Consider the following 27,411-nt stretch of genomic DNA (forward strand, 5'->3'; position numbering starts at 1 on the left):
TTTAAAATATTCAGTGATCCCACTTCCACTGCCTTCTGAGGCAGAGTTCCAAAGTTACACAATCTTCTGAGAGAAGAAATGTCTCCTCATCTCTGTCCTATAAGAGCAAGTTCTAATTTAAAACTGCACCCCTAGTTCTGGATTCACCCACAAGAGGAAACATCTTTTCAACTCTACTCTGTTAAAATCATTCAGGATCATACATACTTCAATCAAGTCATCACTCACTCTTCTAAACTCTAGTGGAAACAAGTCCACTCTTTTCAACCTATCATCCTAAGACAAACCACCCCTTCCAGGTATCAGTCTAGGAAACCTCCTCTGAACAATCTCCAATACATTTACATCCTTCCTTACATGAGACCAAAACAGCACACAGTATTCGAGAGGCAATACCACCGATATCCTGTATAAATGAAGCATCCTGGAAGTTAATAGGACAACTTGATCAGGTGTTTAAGATTGCAAATGGCCTCCTTTTGTTTACTAGCCAGGAAATAGAATATAGGAGCAGGGAGATTATGCTGCAAGTACATAGGTCACAATTTGAGTATTGTGTACAGTTCAGGTCACCTCATTATGGAAAAGAAATCATTGATTCAAGGCACACTAGGCCAATATTTATTACCAATCTGCAGTTGTCCCTGATTGATGAATTGTTTTCTTGAACTGCTGCATTCTATCTGGTGTAAGTATATCCACACTGCGGTTGGGGAGGGTATTCCAGAATTTTGACCCAGCAACAGAGAAGGAACAGCTACACATTTCCAAGTTAGGATAGTGAGCAGTTTGAAGGGATGTTTCCAGGTGATGGTGTTGTGAGAAACACAGTTAAACTGTGAGCTCACAGTTAAACAATTTAGTCAAGTCAAGTTCTGAAGGAGCAAGATTTTATTTGTCGTTCTTGCAAGACCGGGTGTCTAGTCAAAATAGGCACACCTTACATAGATTTGCAGCACATTTTATACTGTTTTTCAAACATTGTGATGGCTTGTATTGTGTTATTCCCCCTTATTTGGCTGTTAACCTTGTTAACTTTAAACACTGTAAATGGCTTGTATTGTGTCATTCCTTCAATTAACACTCTCTCAACTCCCATTTTGCGCTTAATCTCATCACTGCGGTTATCTGTTTCGTGTAACCTAGTTAACTGTCTGTCATGTGCCTCCCCCTTTCTGTATGCTGCTGAACTCGTCCATCACTGCTGATTGTACTGTTAGCTCTTGCAGCCTTAAAAATTACACTACTTCTCACAATCCCCCCTTTTCTTTTTACTGTCTGTAATTTTTCACTAGCATCCCTTTTTCCAGGTTTAGTCCAGATATGCGCGAGTAGGTTGTTCCAGTTTGGCTAACATACTATTCACTTGCTCGTCCCAATCTTATATAATTTATCCAATCTACGTTCTTATTTATTGTTACCCACCAAAACAAGGATTCAAACCCAGCTGTAATCTGATTTCGAGCTTTAAATTCATCTGGAACTCCCCGAGGCACTCCTATGGGATCTAGATATATCTTTTCATCAAAAGAAATTCCTATCACTGATCTCTTGTTTTTCCTGATCCTTTTGATTTTTCAAATGCCAGGGTAAATGGTATAGCCAATTGGACAATTGCACATGTACCTTTCCACTGAGGGGGTAGAGTTGGCCTCAGTACCCTTCCTCCACAATACCACCATATATCTGCTCTGGGGATTTTCAATGATGAATAGTTCCCTCCCATTCCGTTCTCTGTAATGCTCCTGACCTCTGAGCATGATTCTAACTCCCCCATATTATGAGTTAACTCTGCCCTTTGTCGGTTCACACATGAAGTGTGATTCACAACGGCAGTGAGAAACTGAGGGGGAGTTTTTAAGTTCTTTGCTTCCACAGGAGGGAACATCAGGGATAGGGATGTGCAGTTCGGGTTGCCCCATGCTTCCTTTTCTTGATACAGGGCTAACATGCACTCCATACCTCTTCTGTCGCATTTCCATCCCAGAGGGAAGGGTACTATTTGGGCCACTGGCTTCCCAGACGCACAGGCATAGCAATTGCTTTTATTTAAGCTTTTTACAGTGTATTTGACCCATTCTACCCAGGCATTAGTCTCCTCATACCCAGTCTCTATTTCAAGGATTTGTTTTAGGTTGTTTACTTCGACCACTCTTACTGCCCTTGGGTCGTTTTGGGGAACCTTATCATTCTAGTCAGGTGTTTTCAAATTTTTATCTACATAGATTCGGAAACAACATTTCAATTTGCTATCTTTTCCTCCCTCCTTTACCCTAATTCCAAATACTGCCTGGTGCAATTGTTGGTCCCTGGTCTAGTTACCTGTAAAGAAGGGCCCACCAGCTATGGAGTACCGGGAGAGGTTCTTAGGATCTAAGACTGGACCGCTTATTTTTTTTTTCAGTCCATTTGGTCCCTATAAGATTGTATTCCTTATCTAGGCATTCTGATCTTACCCCAAGGATACTTTCCGTCGGCATAAAATTGTAAGGATTCTACCGAATATTTTTGCTGGCTCACCAGATCCCCACATATTACCAAAGAACACAGGTCTGTCTCTACTACCTGTGTTGTAGTGAGATCCAGAACCGTAACTGAGCTCATAGTGTTTCCCTTGTCCTCTTCTAACTTATCTGAATTATATCCCATACTTGTAAGTACTCTCTTGGACAAGAGGAAGGAAAGCATTATCCAGGTTACCCCTTCCATTCTATCCCTTTCTCGTTACCTTTTAGGAGAGAACTTAATTCAAAACAGTTCCTTTCCCGCGCTCACGCCGCAACTAAAAATTGATTATTTAGAGTCTTTTAAATTTCAGCTTCAAAGGTTCTTCAGTCAGTTTGACCATCCACGTGTTGGAATTATCTGGAGGTTTTACCAGTCCCTTGATTATAGTATGATGTGTCCACCCCTTTTCAGCAGTCCTGATTACTGTCTCAGTTGTTAGGAGTGCTTGATATGGTTCCTCCCATTCCGGTTGCAGCTTAGTTTCTTTCCATGACTTTACCAGGACCCAATCTCCTGGTTGAATTGTATGTACCGTGAAGTCGAGGGCTGGAGTCTGCGACAATAATCCTTGTTTCCTAAGGGAAGATATCGAGGAGGACAGGCCCAGTATATATTTCTTTACAAATTGATCATTCATTTCAGGAACCGGTAACTCCCCGACTGCCCCCATATAAGGTAGTCCAAATAGCATTTCATAGGGGGATAAACCCAAATCCTTTCGAGGAGCTGTACAAATACGCAAAAGTGCTTTTGGTAAGCACTTAGTCCAAGGGAGTTTCGTTTCTATTATCAGCTTAGATCCTCTGTCCACTTTAAAACATTAGGTTCTTCTTCTAACAGTTTCAAATATAGTTGTTTAGTTTTCTGTGCGTACCCTTTGATCCACAATCTACAGTATCCTACTAATCCCAAGAACCTCCTAAGTTCCTTTTTAGTCCATAGTATATTTAGATCTAGGATTCCTTGTATTCTTTCTGGATCTATTCTTCTCCTTCCCTCACTGATTAGGTGTCCAAGGTATTTAACTTCCTTCTCTACGTACTGCAGCTTTTTCTTTGACACCCTGAATCCCTGTTGTCCCAGATAATTCAATAAGCTATTTGTGGCTTCTATTACCTTTTCCTTTCCTCCTCCTGTTACTAGTAGGTCATCTACATATTGTAGTAACGTGATTTCATCAGGCTTTTTAAATCTTTCTAACACCTGCTCTAAGACTTGACCGAAAAGATTTGGGGACTCTGTGAACCCCTGTGGGAGCACTGTCCACCTGAACTGCTGTTTCCGTCCTGTGATAGGATTTTCCCACTCAAAAGCAAATAAGTCTCGACTTTCTTCCACCAGTGGGCATGTCCAAAATGCATCTTTTAGGTCCACTACACTGAACCATCCGTGATCAGGAGGAATCTTGCTTAATAAAATATAAGGATTAGGGACAATGGGGTGTCGCATCGTCACTATCTGGTTCAGGGCCCTTAGGTCCTGTACCAGGCGGTACGTTCCCTCAGGCTTCTTTACAGGCAATATAGGGGTATTATAAGGGGACATACAGGGTTCTAACAGTCCATCTCTAACCAATCCTTCAATTACTGGCTGTAATCCTTTTTTTCCTTGCAAAGGTATAGGGTATTGCTTAACACACACCGTCTCTCCTTTTTTTAAATTTATTTGCAGAGGAGGAGCGTCTAATCCCCCTCGGTTTCCTTCCCCTGCCCAGACTATCGGGTCTATTTGCTGTTCCTGTCCGTCTGTTAATACTGCCATGGTTACTGTTAATTGGTTCTTTTCTACTCCAATTGCCAAACCCAATTTAATTATTAAGTCTCTGCCTAATAAATTACTGCCAACTTCTGGTATGTATAAGAGTTGACCCTCTATCCGCTCAGTCTGGTATTTAAGCATAATCGGTTCAAACATGGGGACTGTAAAACCTTCCCCTTTTACCCCGATACCATTAATTTCTTATCGATTAACTTTATTCCTCTCGGTATAAAATTCAGAGAGGATCTAGTGGCCCCCGTATCCACCAGAAACACCGCATCTTCTTGTTGGGGACCCACCTGCAGATTTATCAAGGATTCCCGGTGGATCCCCGGGGGTAGGAACCCCTGACCTCCCTAGTCTTCATCCATACTCATGAGAGGGACTACCCTCTCTTTTTGTAATTCAGGGCACTGTCTTCTAAAATGTCCAACCATTCCACAGTGATAACACCCCTTTTGTTGGGTTCTTTATGTTACCCCACCTTTTAGTGCCCCACCTTTTCTACTTCCTCGTTCCTTCCTTTCAACATACTGATACCCTCGTGTCTTTCCCTCAGTTATTGGTTCCACCCTCTTCCTCACAATCTCATCTACGGCCGCTACCATTATCTTTGCCTTCTGTTTCTCTGTCTCATCTCAGTCAGCTCCTCTTTTTTTCCTTTTCTATAAAGATTGGATTCAATCCACGGGGCATTAGGGAAATAAGGGCCTGCATCCTAATTGGTTGTGGGTTTAGGGTTGCTTCTTTTGCTATTTCATTGGCTAGCCTGTCCACGGGCATCTCTTTGATCCTTTGGAATATTAAATGTCCCAAATATAACACCTGTGCTTATCGTCTACTATAAAGAAAAACTTATCCTGTGAGTTCAAGTTCAAAGCTATATCTAATACTATAAATACTTCCTGGGACAATGATAATACCAAAATTTGGCCTTTGAACTCCAGGGCTGGAGTTTTCCCAGTGACACTAGGATCTGATGTCTTTCCCTGGTGTGAAGTATTTAAATTGGTCAATGGATTATTCACTGTTCCTCTCCTCGTTACCGGAGCAAGGTTAAAGACCTTCTCCTCAGTATTAAAGTCACCCCCAGGCGCTGTGAGTTTCATGGTCATACTGCCGGGGTAGGGAGGTGATGTCCCTCTGCAGTAGTCTTCTAACACTTGGTTTTGTTTCTCCAGTTCCCTTACTCTGAATTCTAATTCCTTAATCTTTTTATCCCCACTCCACTTCTTACTGGAAGTGACTACTTGTTCAATTAGTCCAGCTAACTGATGTATTAACAATACTGCTATTTTCTTTGTTTGGTTTCTCTTTTCTAACTCTCTAATCTGTGATTCTGACGTTTTAATTTTCTCCTTGTCGTCAGCCCAATATTTTTTTTACCCGAGACTGAGATGTGTTCAATTAATCTGGTTTAAACCTGTTCAATTAATTCAAACTAAGAGAATTCCAATTTTCTTAGTTCTGTCCTTTTTTTTTCAATCATTTCCATTGTTGATCTAGTGGGTGAAATGGATCCCACCCCTAGGTCGCTCTTATCACAGTCCGGTGATACCTATCAGGGGTGATCAGTCCCCTCCGTACCACCGCTTACACTCGTGAGCTTACACCTTTAAGCTCACACTATTAAGCCGGCTTTCTCTCTTACTCACGTCTGAACATCACATCCCAGGCATCCTTCTCTAGCCTTTACACCCACTTCAAACTCCTGAGCTTTGCGTAGGGGGCTACCCCTCTTAACAACTGGTCTAGGGCTAGGTGTAAAGACAGATGCCTCCTTGTCTGTACATGCTCAGCTCAGACCTCGCACACACACTCACACTTTTTCATCACAGATGAGCACCTACTGTACTTTGATTCACTCCCTTAAATTTGGTAATCTGTTCCGGAGCTCCAGTTGTGGCCATTCAACCGGACCCGTAAACAGATCCCAGGTTTCAGCACCAATCCTTGTAGGTAAAGATACCTCTGAGACTAATTGTGAGTCAAAGTACAGCAGTTTAATTAACTAAAGCCTGATTCAGAAAATCCAAAATAAGATTTATTTTTATCACCATTAAATATCCTCACTAAATCAAGACCCTTGCACCTTCTTACAATTCTGGTACAATAAAACAAAACATCACTTGGAGCACAGATGCACGAAGAAATACTGAAAGCATTCTAATGTGCAATCTATATGTTTAATTATTTCTACAGCTCTGCCTTTGTAACCAACACAGGCAAGTACAAAATCAAATCTACTATGTGCCTAAATGGTTATCTCTCCTCACAACTTTAAGATGCAATATAATGCCACCTTTCCCACTTGGCAGAATTCAAATCTCTGTCCAATCCCTACATAATTTAGTAAACTTAAAAACTTAAAGCAATTCACTTTGATTGGCTATATCTATTACATCACATGAGGGTCTCAATTACACAGTTACACCCTCTCTCTCTCTCTCTCTGTACCATACAGAGTCAGCCTGCTTGTCTCTTTTTAACCCTTTACTGATGGGAGCTCACTGGCCTCTAATAAATTTGACCATGTTTGATTCGGGTGCCTCATGTCGTGACAAATCCCTTTCTCTCTCAAACAGTCATATAGTCATGCACAATTCCAAATACATAACCACTATTAGCGTTCTCCCCGCACCTCAGTAAAAGCCCATGTCAGGGTTCCCAGTTCCACTGACATACTTCTCTCTACCTCTTTCTGCTCAGACCAATTGTAGGTCCATCCCATTCATGCTGATCCATCTATATACTTCGTGACCCATCCACAAACTCCAGTGCCTCTAGGGGCACCTCCCTTATTCGACTTTCCTCTGCTCCCTCATCACATAACCTCCCCCGCAGCCCCTAAATTAACATTATCCAGCAACTTGCATGATCAATTCCTTCCTGGGACGCCGGCTGCTTCTGTCTCACATATTTATTAAGAATCTGACAAACCCAATCCTCAACCGAACCGTACTTTGGCCAGAAGATGGACGGACTCCTGATTGGTTCCTTCACCCAAACAAAACACAATATTTCATCATTGTCGTCTTGTTTTTATCCCTAGTACAAGTACTAGTGCCCAAACCTTCCAACATCCTTCCCAACGGACTTTCTGGAGGGATGTTCCCTGGGGCCCCACCCTTCTTCCAACATCCGTCCCAAAGGACTTTCTGGAGGGATGTTCCCTGGGGCCCCACCCTTTCTCCGCGGATTCCCAGCACCTTTCCCGGGGGACTTTGTCCTACTACCCCCACTTCCCATGGTTTACCTACCATGACCCGGTCGCCAAGGCAATACTTAAATGTCACTTTTCTTACCTTGGTCCACAGCGTTGCCCGACCACACGACGGTGCCTATCGTTTCCCACTTACTCGTTCAGAACAACTTTCCTAGGATTCTCAACAGTCAGTGGCAGAGAAGTCCACCGATGAACACCTGGGACCATTCAATTTGGAACGGGACGCGTCTTCCCAGTTGTCACCGGCAACCTCCCTACCAGGGATGTTAGGATCCCGGACGAGCCCCCAATTGTGAGAAACACAGCTCACAGTTAAACAATTTAGTCAAGTCAAGTTCTGAAGGAGCAAGATTTTATTTGTCGTTCTTGCAAGACCGGGTGTCTAGTCAAAATAGGCACACCTTACATAGATTTGCAGCACATTTTATACTGTTTTTCAAACATTGTGATGGCTTGTATTGTGTTATTCCCCCTTATTTGGCTGTTAACCTTGTTAACTTTAAACACTGTAAATGGCTTGTATTGTGTCATTCCTTCAATTAACACTCTCTCAACTCCCATTTTGCACTTAATCTCATCACTGCGGTTATCTGTTTCGTGTAACCTAGTTAACTGTCTGTCATGTGCCTCCCCCTTTCTGTATGCTGCTGAACTTGTCCATCACTGCTGATTGTACTGTTAGCTCTTGCAGCCTTAAAAATTACACTACTTCTCACAGTGTTTGCATATGTCTGCTGCCCTTGTCCTTCTAGGTGATTTGATTTGTAATTATTAGTATACAGTGAAAAGTATTGTTTCTTGCATGCCATACTGACAAGACATATCGTAGAGAAGGAAAGAGTCTCACATTCCGAGGGTAAAGTCCAATAGGTTTATTTGGTAGTACAAATTTTCAGAGCACTGCTCCTTCATCAGGTTCTAAAAGTTCATGCTACCAAATAAACCTGCTGGACTTTAACCTGATGTTGTGAGACTATTTATGTGCCTACCCCAGTCCAACACCAGCATCTCCCACATCATAGAAAAGGAAAGTAAAGGGTGCAAAATGCAATGCTATAGTCATAGCTAGTCATAGCTAAATGATAGAGGTTAGGTATTTGGAAAATCCCTGCAATGCATCATGTAGATGACATACACTGCTGTCACTGCTCATCAGTGGTGGAGGGATTGAATATTTGTGAAAGGGTAGCAATTAAGCGGCTGCTTTTTCCTGGATGGTGTCAAGTTTCTCGAGTGTTGTCATCCAGGCAAGTGGAGAGTATTCCATTACACTCCTAACTTGTGCCTTATAGACGGTGGACAGGCCTTGGGGAGTCAGAAGGTGAGTCACTCATCACAGGATTCCAAGCTTCTGACCTACTATTACAGCCACAATTTTTATGTGGCTCGACCAGTTGAGTTTCTGATTTTGATAGTGGGGGATTCAGTAATTGTAATGCAATTGAGTGTTAAGGTGCAATGATTAGATAGTCTCTCGTTAGAGATGGTTATTGACTTGCACTTGTGTGGCATGGATGTTACGTGCCATTTGTTACCCCAAGCCTGGATATTGTCCAGGTTTTGCATTCAGACATGCACTTCTTCAGTATCTGAGGAATCGTGAATGTTGCTAAACATTGTGCAGTCATCAGTGAACATCCACATTTCTGACCTTATGATGAAGCAGCTGAAGATGGTTGAGCCTAGGACACTACCCTGAGGAACTCCTGCAGTGATGTCCTGGAGCTGAGATGGTTGACTTCCAACACCTCAACTATTTTCCTTTGTGCCAGATATGACTCCAAACAATGAAGACTTTTTCCCCCTGATCCCCGTTGATTTCAGTTTTGATAGCGCTCTTTGATGCCACGTCTAGGCAAATGCTGCCTTGATGTCAGTTGCAATAATCGTGTTGTGGTCTCTCTAATGCCTTGTAAAAATGAAGCACAACATCCTTCCTTTTATGTCCAATTTCTCTCATAATGAAGAATAGCATTCTATTAGCCTTCTTAATTACTCACTGCACCTATATACTGACATTTTGAGATTCATGCACTAGAGTACCCAGGCTACTCTGCACCTTGGAATTCTGCAGCAATTCGCCATTTAAATAATAATTTTTTTTTATTCCTCCTTCCAAAATAAAGAACTTTTCCTGCATTATACTCCATCTGCAAGATTTTTATTTAATCACTCAACCTACTTATACCCATCTGCAACCTTATTTTATCCTTTTAACAACATACTCTTTTACCTTTCTTCATGACATCTTCAAATTTACCACAAAGCTTTCACTTCCCTCATCTAAGTCATTGATATAAACTGTAAAACATTGCAGCCCAAGTTCCGACCATTTACTCATCATATCAAATCCAATTTTACATATTCTTTGTTTTTCTACCAGCCAAACAATCTTCACTATATGTTAATATGTTACTCCCTTCACCATGAGATTCTATTTTACATAATAATCTTTGGTGTGGCACCTTATCAGATGTCTTCTGAAAATCCAAGTCCAATATGACTACAGGCTCCCCTTTATGCACAGCACTTTTTACACCTTCAAAAAATGACAATAAATTGGTAAATCATGACTTCTCTTCCTGATTTATTTGAGTTTCTCCAAGTGTCCAGCATAATCTCCTAAATGAAAATTCGAATAGTTCCTCATGACAGCACAGTGGCACAAGGGTTAGCATTGTTGCCTCACACCACCAGGGACCCTGATTTGCTTCCAGTCTTGGGAGATTGTCTGCGTGGAGTTTTATCTGGGTGCTCTGGTTTCCTCCCACAGTCCAAACATGTGCAGGTCAGGTGGATTGGCAATGTGAAATTGTCACTTTGTGCTTCAAAATCATATCCTTTCTGGATGCAACTTTGTATGGCTCCTGATCCAAGCAAGATCACAAGAAACTACAAAGAGTCCATCAGGCAAACTAGCATCCGATCCATTGGCTCCATTTAAACTTTCCACTGTCTCAGCAAAGCAGCCAGCATAATCAAGGACCCTATGCACCCCAGACATTCTCTCTTCCACCTTCTTTTGTTGTGAAAAATATACAAAAGTCTGAGGTCACGTACCAACCAACTCAAAAACAGCTTCTTCCCTGCTGCCATCGGACTTTTGAATGGACCTACCATATATTAAGCTGATCTTTCTCTATACCCTTGCTATACCTGTAACACTGTATTCTGGATCCTCTCCTTTCTTTCTCCCCTATGTATGCTGTGAAAGATATGGTTTGTCAATATGTTTTGTCTGCTCACAAGAAACAATACTTTTCATTGTATCTCAATACATCTGACAAAAGTAAATTAATTAAATTCAATTCCTTGTTCGCCTTCTCACATTCTGTTGTCAAGTACAATGATTGTTTTACACACAGTAAATTAGGCAATAGCTTCAATAATGTAGCTAAGTTTGGAACAAATTTTCGATAATAATTTACTAATTCCTGAAAGGACCTCAATTGCATCACATTCTTCAGTCATGGTGCTTCTAAAATAGCTTTTATCTTTTACCGTGCTTGATGTAAGCTTTTACTATTAATAATGTGACCCAATACTGGACTGACATATGGAAAAGTTTCTTTTTGATACGCAGGTCATGCCCTTGAAGATGTTCCACTGTTGCATCTAAATTATTCTCATGTATTATACACCAGAAAGGCCACTTAAAATCTGATCCATCGATCTTTGGAATAGGGTCTGGTGCAAATGTTAATCCAAAAGGCAATCTTTTACAATGAAAATGACCATTATTAGTAATGATGGTAAGCAATAGCCATAAGACATAGGAACAAAATTAGGCCACTTAGCCCATCATGTCTGCTCCACCATTCAATCATGACTGATATTTTTCTCATCCCCATTCTCTTGCCTTTTCTCCATAACCCCTGATCCCCTTATTAATCAAGAACCTATCTATCTCTGTCTTAAAGACATTCAATGACCTGGCCCCCACAGCCTTTTGCAGCAAAGAATTTCACAAGTTCGCCACTCTCTAGTTGAAGAAATTCCTCCTCATTTCTGCTTTAAGGAATTGCCCCTTTAGCCTGAGGCTGTGCCTTCTGGTTCTAGTTTTTTCCTACTAGTGGAAACGTCCTCTCCACGTCCACTCTATCCAGGCCTCGCAGTATCCTATAAGTTTCAATAAGATACCCCCTCATCCTTCTAAACTCCAACAAGTACAGACCCAGAGTCCTCAACTGTTCCTCATACGACAAGCTCTTCTTTCCAGGGATCATTCTTGGATCCCTGGACCCTTTCCCCGACCCCCCACGCCATGGGAGGCAGATTGCCCGCCGAGAGGCAGATTCACCCTCCAGGAGCCAGGCCTCATCCCAGCCCACCCCAATCGTTGGCCTCCCTCTAGCTCCCAACGATCCTATCTGCAGAGTGGCAGCAGGACACCTCACCATTTGCATCTAGGTCCTGCCATTATATGCCCTGCCCCTCTGCCCTGCCTGCTTGGCACTACTGTATGCCTGGTGGGTAGTGCCAATGTGCCCCCTGGCCATGGGACCTTTGCCCCTTGGCCAGTTCTGGGGGCAGAGGTTGGCACTGCCAGATGCCCATGTCTAGGGGGAACCACCTCCCACCACTTGACCCCCTTGGGGGCCCAGTTGCCCCCCTCCCCCCTTAACTCGAGCAGGGTCTCCCTCTAGTTCCCTGCAAGTGGGGAGCTACTCAAAACCCTGCGGGAATGAAATACTCCTGGCGGGGTGAAAGATGCTATCAGGACCGGAGAATGTCTTGCTTGGTCCAATAATGAGATTGAGCTAAGATTAAAAAGGGATTTAAATCACTTGCCTGTCTTCCCGCTGGATTCCAGCGCAGGGATGGGAGAATCAGGCCCTATGTGCTTCACCCTGGATGTATAAGACATTCATCATATTTCTGGACATTCTCTTCTTCGTGGTCATAATTCCTTTCTTCAACATTGTAAATTCCTTTTGTAAAATACAATATATTCTCCCTGAACGAACCTGGATTCTGCTTCTGAATATTCTCTCAAGGGAAGCTAGTCTAGCCCAAGCTTTTCCAATATGACCCATTTTACTACAATTCTTGCACTGCTCCAGCATTTGGGCACATCTGTGACATGTTGTTTTGATTTCTTATGGGCAGTTCTCAACTTGTGAATCTTCATTCCTGTACCAACTTTTTGAAGCTCTTTAGCAGTCAGTTCCATAAACACTGCAATTTCTACTGTTGTCTTTAAAGACAGAGCATATTCAATAGGCAATCTTACTTTGATAGCCTAATTTTGGAGACCGCAAACTATACATTCTTGAAAAGTATCTTCTAATAACTGACTAAACTCACAACGTTATGCCAGCCTTTTTAAGGTTTCCACAAACTGAGAACTGCTTTGCTATCTACTTGATCCCTTCTTCAGTGAAACAGGACCCTGCGATGATCAGTGGCTTTGGGGAGTGATTCTCTTCAGGGATCTTTATCAATTCATCATAAGTTCTGGCTCCTGGCTTTGCTGGATAAGCTGAGTTCTGGAGCAAATTAAAGGTTTTACTCCCTATCGTACTGAGAAAAACTGGTACAAGAAACTCTTTTGCAATTTATTTGCTGATACGACGTACTGAAAACGCTCTACATAGTAACTCTATGATTCATCTTCTTCACTGAAAAGCCCCATTGATCTGAATTGATCTGCCATTTTTCTTGCAGGCACTAGCGACTCAAGACAGCTCAGTATATTTTTATATTTATTTTTCTGCATTCTCGGTATCCTTTTTTCACCTTGGAGACTATTGACTTGATGTGCTTTCTTCAAATGGCCCCAGCTGTTTGAACAAAGCATCCTTTTGTTTCAAATCTGCCTGACACTGCCTGGAATCTCACCTTTCTCTGATCAAAAAATCTCCCTCTTTTAAAAGCACACAGAGAGCTTTTTTCTTACTTGAGCCTTCTTTCACCGGCACTTCAATATTTACTCCTGTTGTTAATTTTTCCCAGCCTTTTAATATTCGAAGTTTGAGGACCAACAATTTTTTTTTAACTAACTTAGGATCTTTTCTCAATGCTCTTGACTTAACAAAATCCCGACTCATTGCCAATTTTATTTTTGTAATGCCCCAATTATATTTGGCTGTGAAATTTTAAACAAAAAGAAGAGATGTGATTTGCATAATTCAAAGTAACACCCAACAGGTTTATTGAAAGAGATGTTACCTGTAGGAGGACAACTTAAACTAAAACAGAAGCCTGAGCAACACCTTAATGACATCACCATCAAATCATGTTACCTTAAAGCAATCATGCAACTATTTAAATATATATAACACCTGGTGCAAGTGATATCAATGGCATCATAATGGCTGAGTGATTAGAAACTGAACACAGTTTCTCAGAAATCCTTATGAGGGATCAGATGATCCTGCGCTCTTTTCACTCTCCACCGTTAGACCCAGCAGCCACAATGCTCCCCTTGGCCTCACAGACTGTCTTATGCTGGACAGCACTTAAGTGGGCAGCGAGAGTGATTTAGGATGGGGCTTTTTGGCTGAGTTCACCGCAAGATCAGAAAAACCCGTTCGAGGGTTCCTTTTGCATGGTCCAATCCTGCCCACTGTGATCTCCCAGGGCAGGCAGGATGGAAAATTCCACCCATGGTGTTCTTTCATTAACCTCAGGCAAAAGCAGGAAATGAAGCTATTATTGGTCTTGCCTCCCCACACATTCATCATACATAAGATTCTCGCCAGCTTGGTGAGGAATTACTCCCCCTTTGCTATGTTGCTCCCTGCCTGCAGTTTGGATTCCAAATCAATAACTCTGATCCAGAATTCCAACTGCTTATGGTTTCTGCAGATGTGTTTGCCATGGATCACATAAGAACATAAGAACATAAGAAATAGGAGCAGGAGTAGGCCATCTAGCCCTTCGAGCCTGCCCCGCTATTCAATAAGATCATGGCTGATCTGTCGTGGCTCAGTTCCACATTCCCGCCCTCTCCCCATAACCCTTAATCCCCTCTCTTATCAAAAACCCATCAACCCGCGTCTTAAAAATATTTAGCGAGGCAGCCTCCACCACTTCAACGGGCAGAGAATTCCAGAGATTCACCACCCTTTGAGTGAAGAAGTTCCTCCTCAACTCCGTTCTAAACCGCCCCCCCTTTATCTTGAGGCTGTGCCCCCTAGTCCTACTGTCCTTTCTGAGTGCGAAGAGCCTCTCCACCTCTATCCTATCCATCCCATTCATCATCTTATACGTCTCAATGAGATCTCCCCTCATTCTTCTAAACTCTAACGAGTACAAGCCTAGTTTATTCAGCCTCTCCTCATAGCTCAACCCCCTCAACTCCGGTATCAGCCTAGTAAACCTCCTCTGCACTCCCTCCAAGGCCAAAATATCCTTGCGTAAGTGCGGCGACCAAAACTGCACACAGTACTCCAGCTGCGGCCTCACCAATTCCCTATACAGCTGCAGCAAGACCTCCCTACTTTTATATTCAATCCCCCTCGCTATGAAGGCCAGCATCCCATTCGCCTTCCTGACCACCTGCTGCACCTGCAAGCTGGGTTTTTGCAACTCATGCACAAGGACCCCGAGGTCCCTCTGCACCATCGCCTGCTGCAGTTTTTCGCCACGTAAGTAATAGTCCTTCCTACCATTATTCCTACCAAAGTGGACCACCTCGCACTTGCCAACATTAAATTCCATTTGCCAGTTCCTGGCCCATTCGCCCAGCCTATCTAGATCCTTCTGTAGACTCTCCACACCCTCTACGCAATTTGCCGTTCCACCAATCTTGGTGTCATCAGCAAATTTCGACACCATACACTCGGTTCCTTCCTCCAGATCATCTATATAAATGGTAAATAGCTGAGGCCCCAGCACCGACCCCTGGGGCACTCCACTAGTCACCAACCGCCAATCTGAATAGCACCCATTAACCCCCACTCTCTGCCTCCTATTTGATAACCAATCCTCTATCCACGCTAACGCCCTACCCCCAACTCCATGCCCCCTGACCTTCTGCAATAACCTCTTGCGAGGTACCTTGTCAAACGCCTTCTGAAAATCAAGAAACACCACATCCACCGGTTCTCCTCTATCCACCGCCCTAGACACATCCTCATAGAACTCTAATAAATTTGTCAGACACGACTTCCCTTTAACGAAACCGTGCTGCGTCTGCTCTATCAAGCAATTCCCCTCAAGATGCCTCGCTATTTCCTCCTTGATGATGGATTCTAACATTTTACCTACAACAGACGTTAAACTAACCGGCCTATAATTCCCTGCCTTTTGCCTGCCACCCTTCTTAAACAACGGCGTAACATTAGCCATTTTCCAATCTTCCGGCACTTCCCCGGAATCCAGCAACGTCTGGAAAATAACCACTATCACCTCTGCCATTTCTTTTAGAACCCTCGGATGCATTCCATCTGGTCCTGGGGACTTGTCCACAATCAGTCCCTCCAGTCTGTCGAGCACCGCCTCTCTTGTAACAATAACGTCATTCAGGCCCTCCACTCCTACCATCTTTCCATCGCTAACACCCGGCAAATTATTCACGTCCTCCTCCGTGAAGACCAAAACAAAAAAGTTATTCAAGACCTCAGCCATTTCCCCATCCCCTACCACTAAGTTCCCCCTCTCATCCTCTAAGGGTCCAACGTTCACCCTAGTCAGCCTCTTCCTTTTTATATATTTATAAAAACTCTTGCTATCCTTTTTTATATTAAGCGCTAGCCCAGCTTCATAGTTTATCCTACCCTTCTTTATCAACTTCTTTGTCATTCTTTGTTGACATTTAAACCTCTCCCAATCCTCTTCTCGCCCACTACTCTTAGCTACTCTAAACGCCTCCACTTTTAATTTAACACTTCCCTTCACCTCCTTCATTATCCACGGCTTATTACCTCTCCTCCTACAGTCCTTTTTAACCATCGGAATAAATTTCTGCTGAGCACCAAGAAAGACCGCCTTAAAGATCCTCCACTGCTCCTCAGCAGACCTACCTTCCAACTTGGTGATCCAAAATCACCTTGGGATCCAAAATCTTGGCCGTAAAGCATTTCATGGCATCATGAAAGACATGTTACAATCTTTTCCTTTTATAACCATAGAAACCTGCTCGGTCTGGAAATTAAGTTTTGCAAACACCTAGTCATTTAGGATAGGGAAGATAACTTGTAGCTTGAGACTCAACAGATTAACATATTTATTAATCACATAATTCTAGTCAGCACTGAACCACGAATGTAAACAAATAACAGAATTCAAATTCAAGCTCAAATCTTTATTGGTATTCTGCTGATGAATATATATATATATATATATATATCACACATGATATATTTTAACTAAAACCAATCATCAGTTTTGTCCATCATGCTGGAGTTGTCCATTTTTTTCCCATGTAGATCTAAGAAGTCGCCTGTTGCTGCCAAACGAATCAGAAACATTATTGACTATCTGACCTATGAAGTATTTAAATATTCAGTGCGTGGTCTTTATGAAACTCACAAGTTCCTTTTCACTTTGTTGCTGCCTCTGAAGATAAACCTTGAGCGAGGATTCATCAAGTACAATGAATTTCAGACCCTGATAAAAGGTATGGAACATTCTTCAGGATCTCACCAAGCAATAAAGAATTAAACAATGCATCGACTATTCTACAGGGTTATCTTACCATTGTGCCCCAATGGGTGGGGCGAGCCAGTAAGATTACGAGATAGTTGGGAAATCACTTCTCATGATCTTACTGGCACTGCATTCTAAAGGTGTGCAGGCTCAGTTGATTGGCTATAGTAAACTTCCCTTTAGCTTCAAGGAGATTAGCAGGGTAAATATGTGGGTTTGGGTGGGATTGTTGTAGGCTTGATGGGCTGAATGGCCTCTTTCTGCATTGTAAGGATTCCATGATTTTATGAATATCTGGGGCGATCAGCCTTGCACCTTAAAGGGCACGAGACTGATAATATTATTGAAAAATATTTGAATGAAGATTTGAATGTAATTTAGTGACTCAATCGTCTGGACTCACTTGCCTCTGTGGCCTTCCCAGGGCAGGTTCTCTCCGGCAAGGATCATATATGGTTCTCCATCAACAGGAACCAGATGCAGTGGTCTCTCTGGTAGACATGATGTTGAGATGCCGGCGTTAGACTGGGGTAAATACATTAAGAAGTCTCAGAACACCAGCTTAAAGTCCAACAGGTTTATTTGGTAGTAAACGCCACTAGCTTTCGGGGTTTGCCCCTTCGTCAGGGGCAAAATTCTGATAAAGGACAAACCCCTAAAGCTAATGGCATTTATTACCAAATAAACCTGTTGGACTTTAAGCTGGTGTTCTGAGATTTCTTACTGTGCTGTCCAGTAGAACCAAATGCCATTGAGACTCACACCCCCCTCCCCAGGAAGTCAGGGCCAAGGGAGGGTGCCCATTGGGCAGTGCCAGCCTGGCACCTTGGAAGTGCCCACTGAGCACCGGGCAGTGACAAGGGGCAAGGCCGAAGAGGGTGGAGCCTTATGGGATATAAAGGGCGGCACAGCCATTCAGCTGAGGGGGGGATCCATTGCAGGTTCTGCAACAGCAGTCTGGGGGAGTGGCGGGGAGGATAGGAGGGACCGTTGCCACACCGGTGGGGAGAGGGAGGGGGGAACCAACTGCTGCTGCTGTGTATGAGTGGTGGAAGGAGTGAATGTTGGAGGTATTGGATGGGGAACCAATCAAGAACAAAGAAAATTATAGCACTGGAACAGGCCATTCGGCCCTCCAAGCCTGCACTGACCATGCTGCCCAACTTAACTAAAATTCCCTATCTTCCAGGGACCATATCCCTTCGTTTCCATCCCGTTCATGTATTTGTCAAGACGCCCCTTAAAAGGCACTATCGTATCTGCTTCCACTACCTCACCCGGCAGCCAGTTCCAGGCACCTACCATGCTCTGTGTAAAAAACCTGCCTCATACATCTCCTTTAAACCTTGCCCCTCACACCTTAAAGCATGCCCCCTAGAGTAATTGACTCTTCCACCTTGGGAAAAAGTTTCTGACTATCCACTCTGTCCATGCATCTCATAATCTTGCGGACTTCTATCAGGTTGCCCCACAGCCTGAGTTCTCCGGAGTAGTGTACCTGGTGGCTGTGGTGAGTGTTTGATTTTACTTTGGAAGCTTTTGACTGCATTTCCGGTTCGTGGGGTTTTTGCGAGTACTTTTTATTTCCGTAGCGGAAGTCAAGCGAGGGGCTAGTCGGGAAGGGAGAGCAGGGGGTATGAAAAGAAGGCAGTAATAGACAGCGGGCAGCAGAGTGAGTGGGAGCAGAATGAGAGCTATAAGGGCTTTGGCTGACTGGGCTTAGGCAAGGTGAGTTGCTGGTTCCATCTTTCCTGTGTTCCATTTCGGTGTATATAATTCCAAGGGAGGTCAGGACATGGCAGGGGCTATGGGGAGGAGCGTTAGGTGCCACATGTGGAAGTTCTTGGAGGCATCACATCTCCCGAAAGCCCACATCTGCGTCAAGTGTTTCAAGCTGCAGCGTTTGAGGGCCTGGGTAAGACAGTTAGAGCTGCGTTTAAAGGATGCATTTCTGGTTAGGGAGAATGAGGAGATAATGGCTATGAACCATGAACAGGTGGAGGTCCCAGGGCCTGGGGGACAGGATGGGTGGGTAACTGTTAGGAGGGGGAAGAAGAAGAATAGTCCTGGTCCAAAGACTACCCCATTGGCCCCCAAAAAGGCATCAACAGGGGTACAAAAGGTATAGGTATGGCAGGAGGGCCAGAATGACTCAGAGGGAAGGAAGGGGGCTGGCAATGAGATAGTGGTGGGGGATGGGAGGGTCAGAGGAATTGATAGGCAGTTCTGTGGGCAAAAGCGTGACTCCAGGATGGTAGTCTGCCTCCCTGGAGCAGGGGTACAGGACATATCAGAGAGGATAGAGGGAATTTTGAAGGGCGAAGGGACCCAGGCTGAAGTAGTTATACACATAGGAGAGAAGGACATAGGAAGGCAGAGTAGGGGGGATGTACGTAGGCAATTCAGGGAGTTCGGGGACAAACTGAAGAGCAGGACCTCCAGGGTGGCATTCTCTGGGCTGCTGCCTAGTAACAGCAGGGCTAGGAATAATGAGATCATGCAGCTGAATGTGTGGCTGAGGGATTGGTGCATGGTAGAGAGCTTTACTTTAGCGATCACTGGGAAGTATTTGTGAGAGAGGGGCACCTGTACAGGAGGGATGGGGAACATTTGAATGGGAGGGGGACAAATGTCTTAGCTGGGAGGTTAGCTGGAGTGTTTAGGCAGGGTTTAATCTAATATGGAGGGGGGGGTGGAGAATGAGACTGATAGCTCATTAGGCACTGGGATCGGGAGCGAGTTGGGTGACAGGGTAGATTTGGTTGAAAGGAAAATTATCAGGGGAAAGGAGGATCCGAGTGGGCCTGGAGGTTGGATTGCGTCTGTTTTAACGCGAGGAGTGTAACGGGTAAAACAGATGAGCTTAGGGCCTTGATGTTCGTGAGGAATTTAGGTGTGGCGGCAGTAACGGAGACGTGGTTAAAGGAAGGGCAGGACTGGCAGCTGAATGTTCCTGGGTATAAGTGTTTTAGGTGTGACAGAGGAGGGTTGAAGAGAGGTGGTGGATTGGCGTTGTTAGTTAGGGAGCAGATCACAGCAGTGCAGAGGGAGGATAATATGGAGGAGTTAAGGATTGAGTCGCTGTGGGTGGAGTTGAGGAATAGGAAGGGAGCGATTACTATGCTAGGGATATACTATAGGCCACCCAACAGCCCGAGGGCAATGGAAGAAGGCATTTGTAAAGACATTTTAGATAGGTGCAGAAAGAATAGGGTGGTTGTAGTGGGTGACTTTAATCTTCCTGGAGTGGATTGGAAGGTGCCTAGAGCTGGGGGTACTGACGGGGAGGAATTTGTAAAATGTGTGCTGGAAGGGTCCTTGGAGCAGTACGTAACTAGCCCTACTAGGGAGGGGGCTATACTGGATTTAGTTTTGGGTAATGAACCGGGTCAGGTGGTTGAGGTTGCAGTAGGCGAACATGTGGCTAACAGTGACCACAAGTCCGTCCAATTTAGGATAAAAAAGGATGAGTGCCTTCCGAAGGGGAGGGTGCTGAACTGGGGGAAGGTGAGCTATAGTCGGATTAGGAAGGAGCTGAAGGACACTGATTAGGAGATGTTGTTAGCGGGTAAGTCCACAGTAGGCAAGTGGGAGGCTTTCAAGGGCAAACTGAAAATGTTGCAGGAAAGTCGCGCCGGTTAAGAGGAAGGATGGGAAAGGCAGGATTAGAGAGCCGTGGATTACAGGGGATATTGAGGACTTGGTCAGGAAGAAGAGGGAGGCATATGTTAGGTCTAAGCAACTGGAAACGGAGAGAGCGCTGGAGGAATATAGAGAGAGTAGGAGGGAGCTTAAAAGGGGAGTTAGAAGGGCGAAAAGGGGGCATGAAATTGCTTTGGCTGATAGGATTAAGGAAAATCCAAAGGCATTTTACTCTTATATTAGGAACAAGAGGGTGGTTAGAGGGAAAATAGGTCCTCTTAGGGACAAAGGAGGGGAACTGTGCATTGAATCGGGGAGATCCTGAATGAATACTTTGCGTCGGTATTCACGAAGGAGAGGGGCTTGGTGTCTTGTAATGTCTTGGAGGGAGCTGTAGATCAGTTGAAGGAAATATCTATTACGAGGGAGGAAGTGTTAGGGTTTTTAGGTGGCATAAAAACTGAAAAAGCTCCAGGGCCTGATGGCATTTATCCCAGGCTGCTTAGAGAGGTGAAAGATGAAATTGCTGGGCCTCTGACGCAAATCTTTGTCTCTTCTTTGGACACAGGTGAGGTTCTAGAGGACTGGAGGATAGCTAATGTGGTACCGCTGTTTAAAAAGGGCAGTAGGGATAACCCTGGTAATTATAGGCCAGTGAGTTTGACATCAGTGGTAGGAAAATTGTTGGAAAAAATTCTTAGGGATAGGATGTATAAGTATTTGGAGCGTTGCGATCTGATTAGGGATACGCAACATGGCTTTGTTAGAGGGAGGTCTTGCCTTACGAATCTGGTGGAATTCTTTGAGGAGGTGACAAAAACGGTTGACGATGGGCGAGCCGTTGATGTCATCTATATGGATTTCAGTAAGGCGTTTGACAAAGTCCCTCATGGTAGGCTGGTAGAAAAAGTTAAGGCACATGGGATACAGGAACAGGTATCTAGATGGATTGAAAACTGGCTGGGCAACAGGAGACAGAGAGTAGTAGTGGAGGGGTCCTTTTCTAGCTGGAGGTCTGTCACCAGTGGTGTGCCGCAAGGCTCAGTACTGGGACCTCTTCTATTCGTAATATATATAAATGACTTGGAAGAGGGCGTACGTGGTGTGATCAGCAAGTTTGCAGATGACACCAAGATGGCAGGATTGGCGGATAGTGAGGAAGATTGTCAGGTGACACAGCAGGATATAGATAGGTTGGTATACTGGGCAGATAGATGGCAGATGGAATTTAATCCTGACAAATGCGAGGTGATGCATTTTGGAAGGAATAATGTAGGGAGGAGTTACATGATAAAAGGCAGACCAATTAAGAGTACAGAAATGCAGAGGGACCTGGGAGTGCAGGTGCACAAGTCTCTGAAGGTGGCGACTCAGGTGGAGAAGGTTGCGAAGAAAGCTTATGGAATGCTAGCCTTTATAGGAAGGGGTATAGAGTATAAGAGCTGGCGTCTAATGCTTCAGTTGTACTGAACGTTGGTTAGGCCGCATTTGGAGTACTGCGTCCAGTTCTGGTCGCCTTACTAACAGAAGGACGTGGAGACCCTGGAGAGAGTGCAGAGGAGGTTTACCAGGATGCTGCCTGGTACGGAAGGACTGGGTTATGAGGAAAGATTGGGTAAACTGGGGCTCTCCTCCTTAGAAAGATGGAGATTAAGGGGGGTTCTGATAGAGGTGTATAAAATAATGAAGGGTATAGACAGAGTCAACAGTGGTAGGCTTTTTCCTAGATTGGAGACAAATATCACAAGGGGTCACGAGCTGAGGGTGAGGGGGGAGAAGTATAATTTGGATACTAGAGGGAGGCTTTTCACACAGAGGGTCATGGGGGTATGGAATGCGCTACCAAGGTGGTGGAGGCAGGCACGCTGGACTTGTTTAAGGTTTACTTAGATAGGCTCTTGAGTGAAACAGGGATGGAGGGTTATAGGAGACGGTTTTAAAAAGGGTCAGAACCTCGGGACGATACTGGAAATGTAATACTACATGTTAATGTTTTGTCTCTTTTAATCCGCAGGTGTGTCGGTCCATCTCGTTCTCAAACGAGGGGCACGCACACGGTGGATCATGCGTGGGCTGCTATTGGATGTTTCGAGAGTAGCCTAGTACTTCGTGTCGGTGTGTGTGCTTAATCCTGGACCAGCAGATGGGCACCACAACAGCTCAGTGACTATCACTGCTAGCTGTGCAGATACATGGATTTGGGCCTGTGTCTGTGGGAGTTTGCGCATTCTCCCTGTGCTTGCGTGGGTTTCCTCCTACACCCCAAAGATGTGCTCTTAGGCTGATTGGTGTACCAAATTTACCCTACACTATTCTCCCCTGAATCTGGTTACAATAGGGGTACCATTCGCATACACACGGGGCAAGGTAGGTGTAGGAAAATGCTTTGATAAGATGGCGGCACGGGCTCATTGGGCTGAAGGGCCTGTTTCCAGTGCTGGATTGTTCTTTGTTCTTTGTACAACCTCCATCACTCCAGTGAGATCAAAGCAACTTTCTCCAACCTTTCCTTATGGCTAATGCCCTCCACATCAGGCAACATCCTGGTAAATCTTTTCTGTACCCTTTCCAAAGCCTCCACATCCTTCTGGTAGTGTGATGACCAGAACTGAACACTATATTCCAAGTGTGGCCTAACTAAGGTTCTGTAAAGATTTGATTTGATTTGATTTATTGTCACATGTATTAACATACAATGAAAAGTATTGTTTCTTGCGCACTATAAAACATACCGTTCATAGAGAAGGAAAAAAGACAGTGCAGAATGTCGTGTTACAGTCATTGCAAGGTTGTAGAGAAAGATCAACTTAATGTAAGGTGAGACCATTCCAAACTCTGACAGCAGCAAGGAAGATATTCTTGAGTCGGTTGATACACAACGTCAGACTTTTGTATCTTTTTCCTGAAGGAACAAGATAAAAGAGAGAAGGTCCAGGGTGTGTGGGGTTCTTAATTATGCTGGCTGCTTTGCCAAGGCAGAGTGAAGTGTAGACAGGCTCAACAGATGGGAGGCTGGTTTGTGTAATGGATTGGGCTACATTCACAACCTTTTGTAGTATCTAGCAGTCTTGGGCAGAGCAGGAGCCAAACCAAGCTGTGATACAACCAGAAAGAATGCTTTCTATGGTGCATCTGTAAAAGCTGGTGAGAGTCATAGCTGACATGGCAAATTTCCTGCAATATGACTGGGCAATTCTTAAACTCAATGCCCCCGCCAACAAAGGCAAGCATGCCCTACGCCCTCTTGACTACCTTCTCCACCTGCATTGCCACTTTCAGTGACGTGTGTACCTGTACACCCAGATCCCTCTGCCTATCAATACTCTTAAGGGCTCTGCCATTTACTGTATATTTCCTATCTGCATTAGTCCTTCCAAAATGCATTACCTCACATTTGTCCCGATTAAACTCCATTTGCCACCTCTCCACCCAGGGCAGTGGATGTTGTCGACATGAACTTCAGAGTAAGCTCTTTGACAAGGTCCCTCATGGCAGACAGGTGCAGAAGGTGAAATCACATGGGATCAGAAGTGAGCTGGCAATGTGGATACAAAACTGGCTTGGTCATAGAAGATAGAGGGTAGCAATGGAAGGGTGCGTTTCTGAATGGAGGGCTGTGACTTGTCAAAGGCCTTACTCTGAAGTCCATGTAGACAACATCCACTGCCCATTATTTGGCAGAAATAATAGTAGGAGGGATTATTTTGGTAGAAATAATAGTGGGAGGGATTATTATTTAAAGGGCGAAAAGCTGCAGCATGCTACGGTGCAGAGGGACCTGGGGGTCCTTGCGCACGAATCGCAAAAACCCAGTCTGCACGTGCAGCAGGTGATCAAGAAGGCGAATGGGATGTTGGCCTTTATAGCGAGGGGGATTGAATATAAAAGCAGGGAGGTCTTGCTGCAACTGTACAGGGCACTGGTGAGGCCGCAGCTGGAGTACTGTGTGCAGTTTTGGTCGCCGCATTTGCGAAAGGATATATTGGCCTTGGAGGGAGTGCAGAGAAGGTTCACTAGGCTGATACCGGAGATGATACCGGAAGATTGGAAAACGGCTAATGTTACGCCGTTGTTTAAGAAGGGTGCCAGGCAAAAGGCGGGGAATTATAGGCCGGTTAGTTTAACGTCTGTGGTAGGTAAAATCTTAGAATCTGTCATTAAGGAGGAAATTGCGAGGCATCTTGAAGGCAATTGCTTGATAGAGCAGACGCAGCATGGTTTCATTAAAGGGAAGTCGTGTCTGACAAATTTACTGGAGTTCTATGAGGATGTGTCTAGGGCGGTGGATAGAGGAGAGCCGGTGGATGTGGTCTTTCTAGATTTTCAGAAGGCGTTTGACAAAGTGCCTCACAAGAGGTTATTGCAGAAGGTCAAGGGACATGGAGTTGGGAGTATGGTGTTAGCGTGGATAGAGGACTGGTTGTCAAATAGGAGGCAGAGAGTGGGGGTCAATGGGTGCTATTCGGATTGGCGGATGGTGACTAGTGGAGTGCCCCAGGGGTCGGTGCTGGGGCCTCAGCTTTTTACCATTTATATAGATGATCTGGAGGAGGGAACCGAGTGTAGAGTGTCGAAATTTGCTGATGACACCAAGATTGGGGGAACGGCAAATTGTGCGGAGGGTGTGGAGAGTCTGCAGAACGGTCTAGATAGGCTGGGCGAATGGGCCAGGAATGGCAAATGGAATTTAATGTTGGCAAGTGTGAGGTGGTCCACTTTGGTAGGAATAATGGTAGGAAGGACTATTACTTACGGGGCGAAAAACTGCAGCAGGCGACGGTGCAGAGGGACCTCGGGGTCCTTGTGCATGAGTCGCAAAAACCCAGCTTGCAGGTGCAACAGGTGGTCAGGAAGGCGAATGGGATGCTGGCCTTCATAGCGAGGGGGATTGAATATAAAAGTAGGGAGGTCTTGCTGCGGCTGTATAGGGCATTGGTGAGGCCGCAACTGGAGTACTGTGTGCAGTTTTGGGCGCCGCACCTGCGCAAAGATATTTTGGCCTTGGAGGGAGTGCAGAGGAGGTTTACTAGGCTGATATCGGAGTTGAGGGGGTTGAGCTCTGAGGAGAGGCTGAATAAACTGGGCTTGTACTCGTTAGAGTTTAGAAGAATGAGAGGAGATCTCATTGAGACGTATAAGATGATGAATGGGATGGATAGGATAGAGGTGGAAAGACTCTTCCCGCTCAAAAAAGACAGTAGGACTAGGGGGCACAGCCTCAAGATAAAGGGGAGGCGGTTTAGAACGGAGTTGAGGAGGAACTTCTTCACTCAAAGGGTGGTGAATCTCTGGAATTCTCTGCCCGTTGAAGTGGTGGAGGCTGCCTCGCTAAATATTTTTAAGACGCGGGTTGATGGGTTTTTGATAGGAGAGGGGATTAAGGGTTATGGGGAGAGGGCGGGAAAGTGGAACTGAGCCACGACAGATCAGCCATGATCTTATTGAATGGCGGGGCAGGCTAGAAGGGCTGGATGGCCTACTCCTGCTCCTATTTCTTATGTTCTTATGTTCTTATGAGGGGGTTAGCTTATGAAGAGAGACTGAATAGACTGGGTCTGTACTCATTAGAGTTTAGAAGGCTGAGGGGAGATCTTATAGAGACGTATAAGATAATGAAGGGGATGGATAGGATAGAGGTAGAGAGATTCTTCCTGCTTCGAAAGGACAGCAGAACTAGAGGGCACAGCCTCAAAATGAGGCGGAGGGGCAGTTTAGATCAGAGTTGAGGAGAAACTTCTTCACTCAAAGGGTGGTGAATCTCTGGAATTCTCTGCCAGTTGAAGTGGTGGAGGCTACCTTGCTAAATATATTTAAGTCACGGGTAGATAGGTTTCTGATAGACAAGGGAATTAAGGGTTATGGGGAGAAAGCGGGAAAATGGAACTGATCCACTTCAGATCAGCCATGATCTTATTGAATGGCGGGGCAGGCTCAAAGGGCTAGTTGGCCTACTCCTGCTCCTATTTCTTATGTTCTTATGTTCTTATCCGCATCAATCATCTTTGTCACTTCCTTGAAAAAGTTAGAGAGACACATGCTCTTCACAAAACAATGCTGCTTCTCGCTAATATGTCCACATATTTCCAAGTAAGAGTAAATCCTGTCTCGAAGAATCCTCTCCAATAATTTCCCTACCTCTAGTGTAAGGCTCACCGGCCTGTAATTTCTTGGATTATTCTTGCTAGTCTTCTTAAACAAAGGAACAACATTGGCAATTCTCCAATCCTCTGGGATCTCCCCTGTAGCCAGTGAGGATAGAAAGATCTCTCTCAAGACCCCAGACTCCCTTGCCTCTCAGTATTCTGGGGTATATCCCATTTGGCCCTGGGGAGTTGTTTAAATTAACATTTTTCAACTCCGATACCTACCCCATTTTGATCTCAATATGACTTTTGGTGAATACTGATGCAAAGTACTCATTTAATACCGTGCTCATTTACTCTGGCTCCACACATAGAGTTTTGGGATTTTCCTTAATCCTTCTGGCCAATGACTTTTTATTACCCCTTTTAGCTTTCCTTATTCCTTGCTTAATTTTCTTTCTACTTTCCTTGTATTCCACACTTGCTTCATGTGTTCCCAGCCTCCTAGCTTTGACAAATGCATCCAAGAATGTGCCGGTCCTGAATTCCTATCAACTTATACTTGAAAGCCTCCCACATGCCAGATGTTGATTTGCCCTC

The 27,411-nt window shown here is 44.5% G+C and overlaps 1 protein-coding gene across 1 annotated transcript in view; it reads left to right on the forward strand.

The window, feature by feature from the left end:
- LOC145345623 (dynein axonemal heavy chain 8-like) overlaps positions 1 to 27,411 on the forward strand; it is a 1,557,438-nt gene that overhangs the window by 1,323,866 nt on the left and 206,161 nt on the right. Inside the window, exon 81 of the mRNA XM_080193457.1 lies at positions 16,867 to 17,057. Coding sequence (XP_080049583.1) covers positions 16,867 to 17,057 — 191 coding nt within the window. The remainder of the gene's footprint in view (positions 1 to 16,866; positions 17,058 to 27,411) is intronic.

Source organism: Carcharhinus amblyrhynchos, chromosome 7 (assembly GCF_965287045.1).
Source record: "Carcharhinus amblyrhynchos chromosome 7, sCarAmb.v2.hapA, whole genome shotgun sequence".
NCBI lineage: Eukaryota > Metazoa > Chordata > Chondrichthyes > Carcharhiniformes > Carcharhinidae > Carcharhinus > Carcharhinus amblyrhynchos.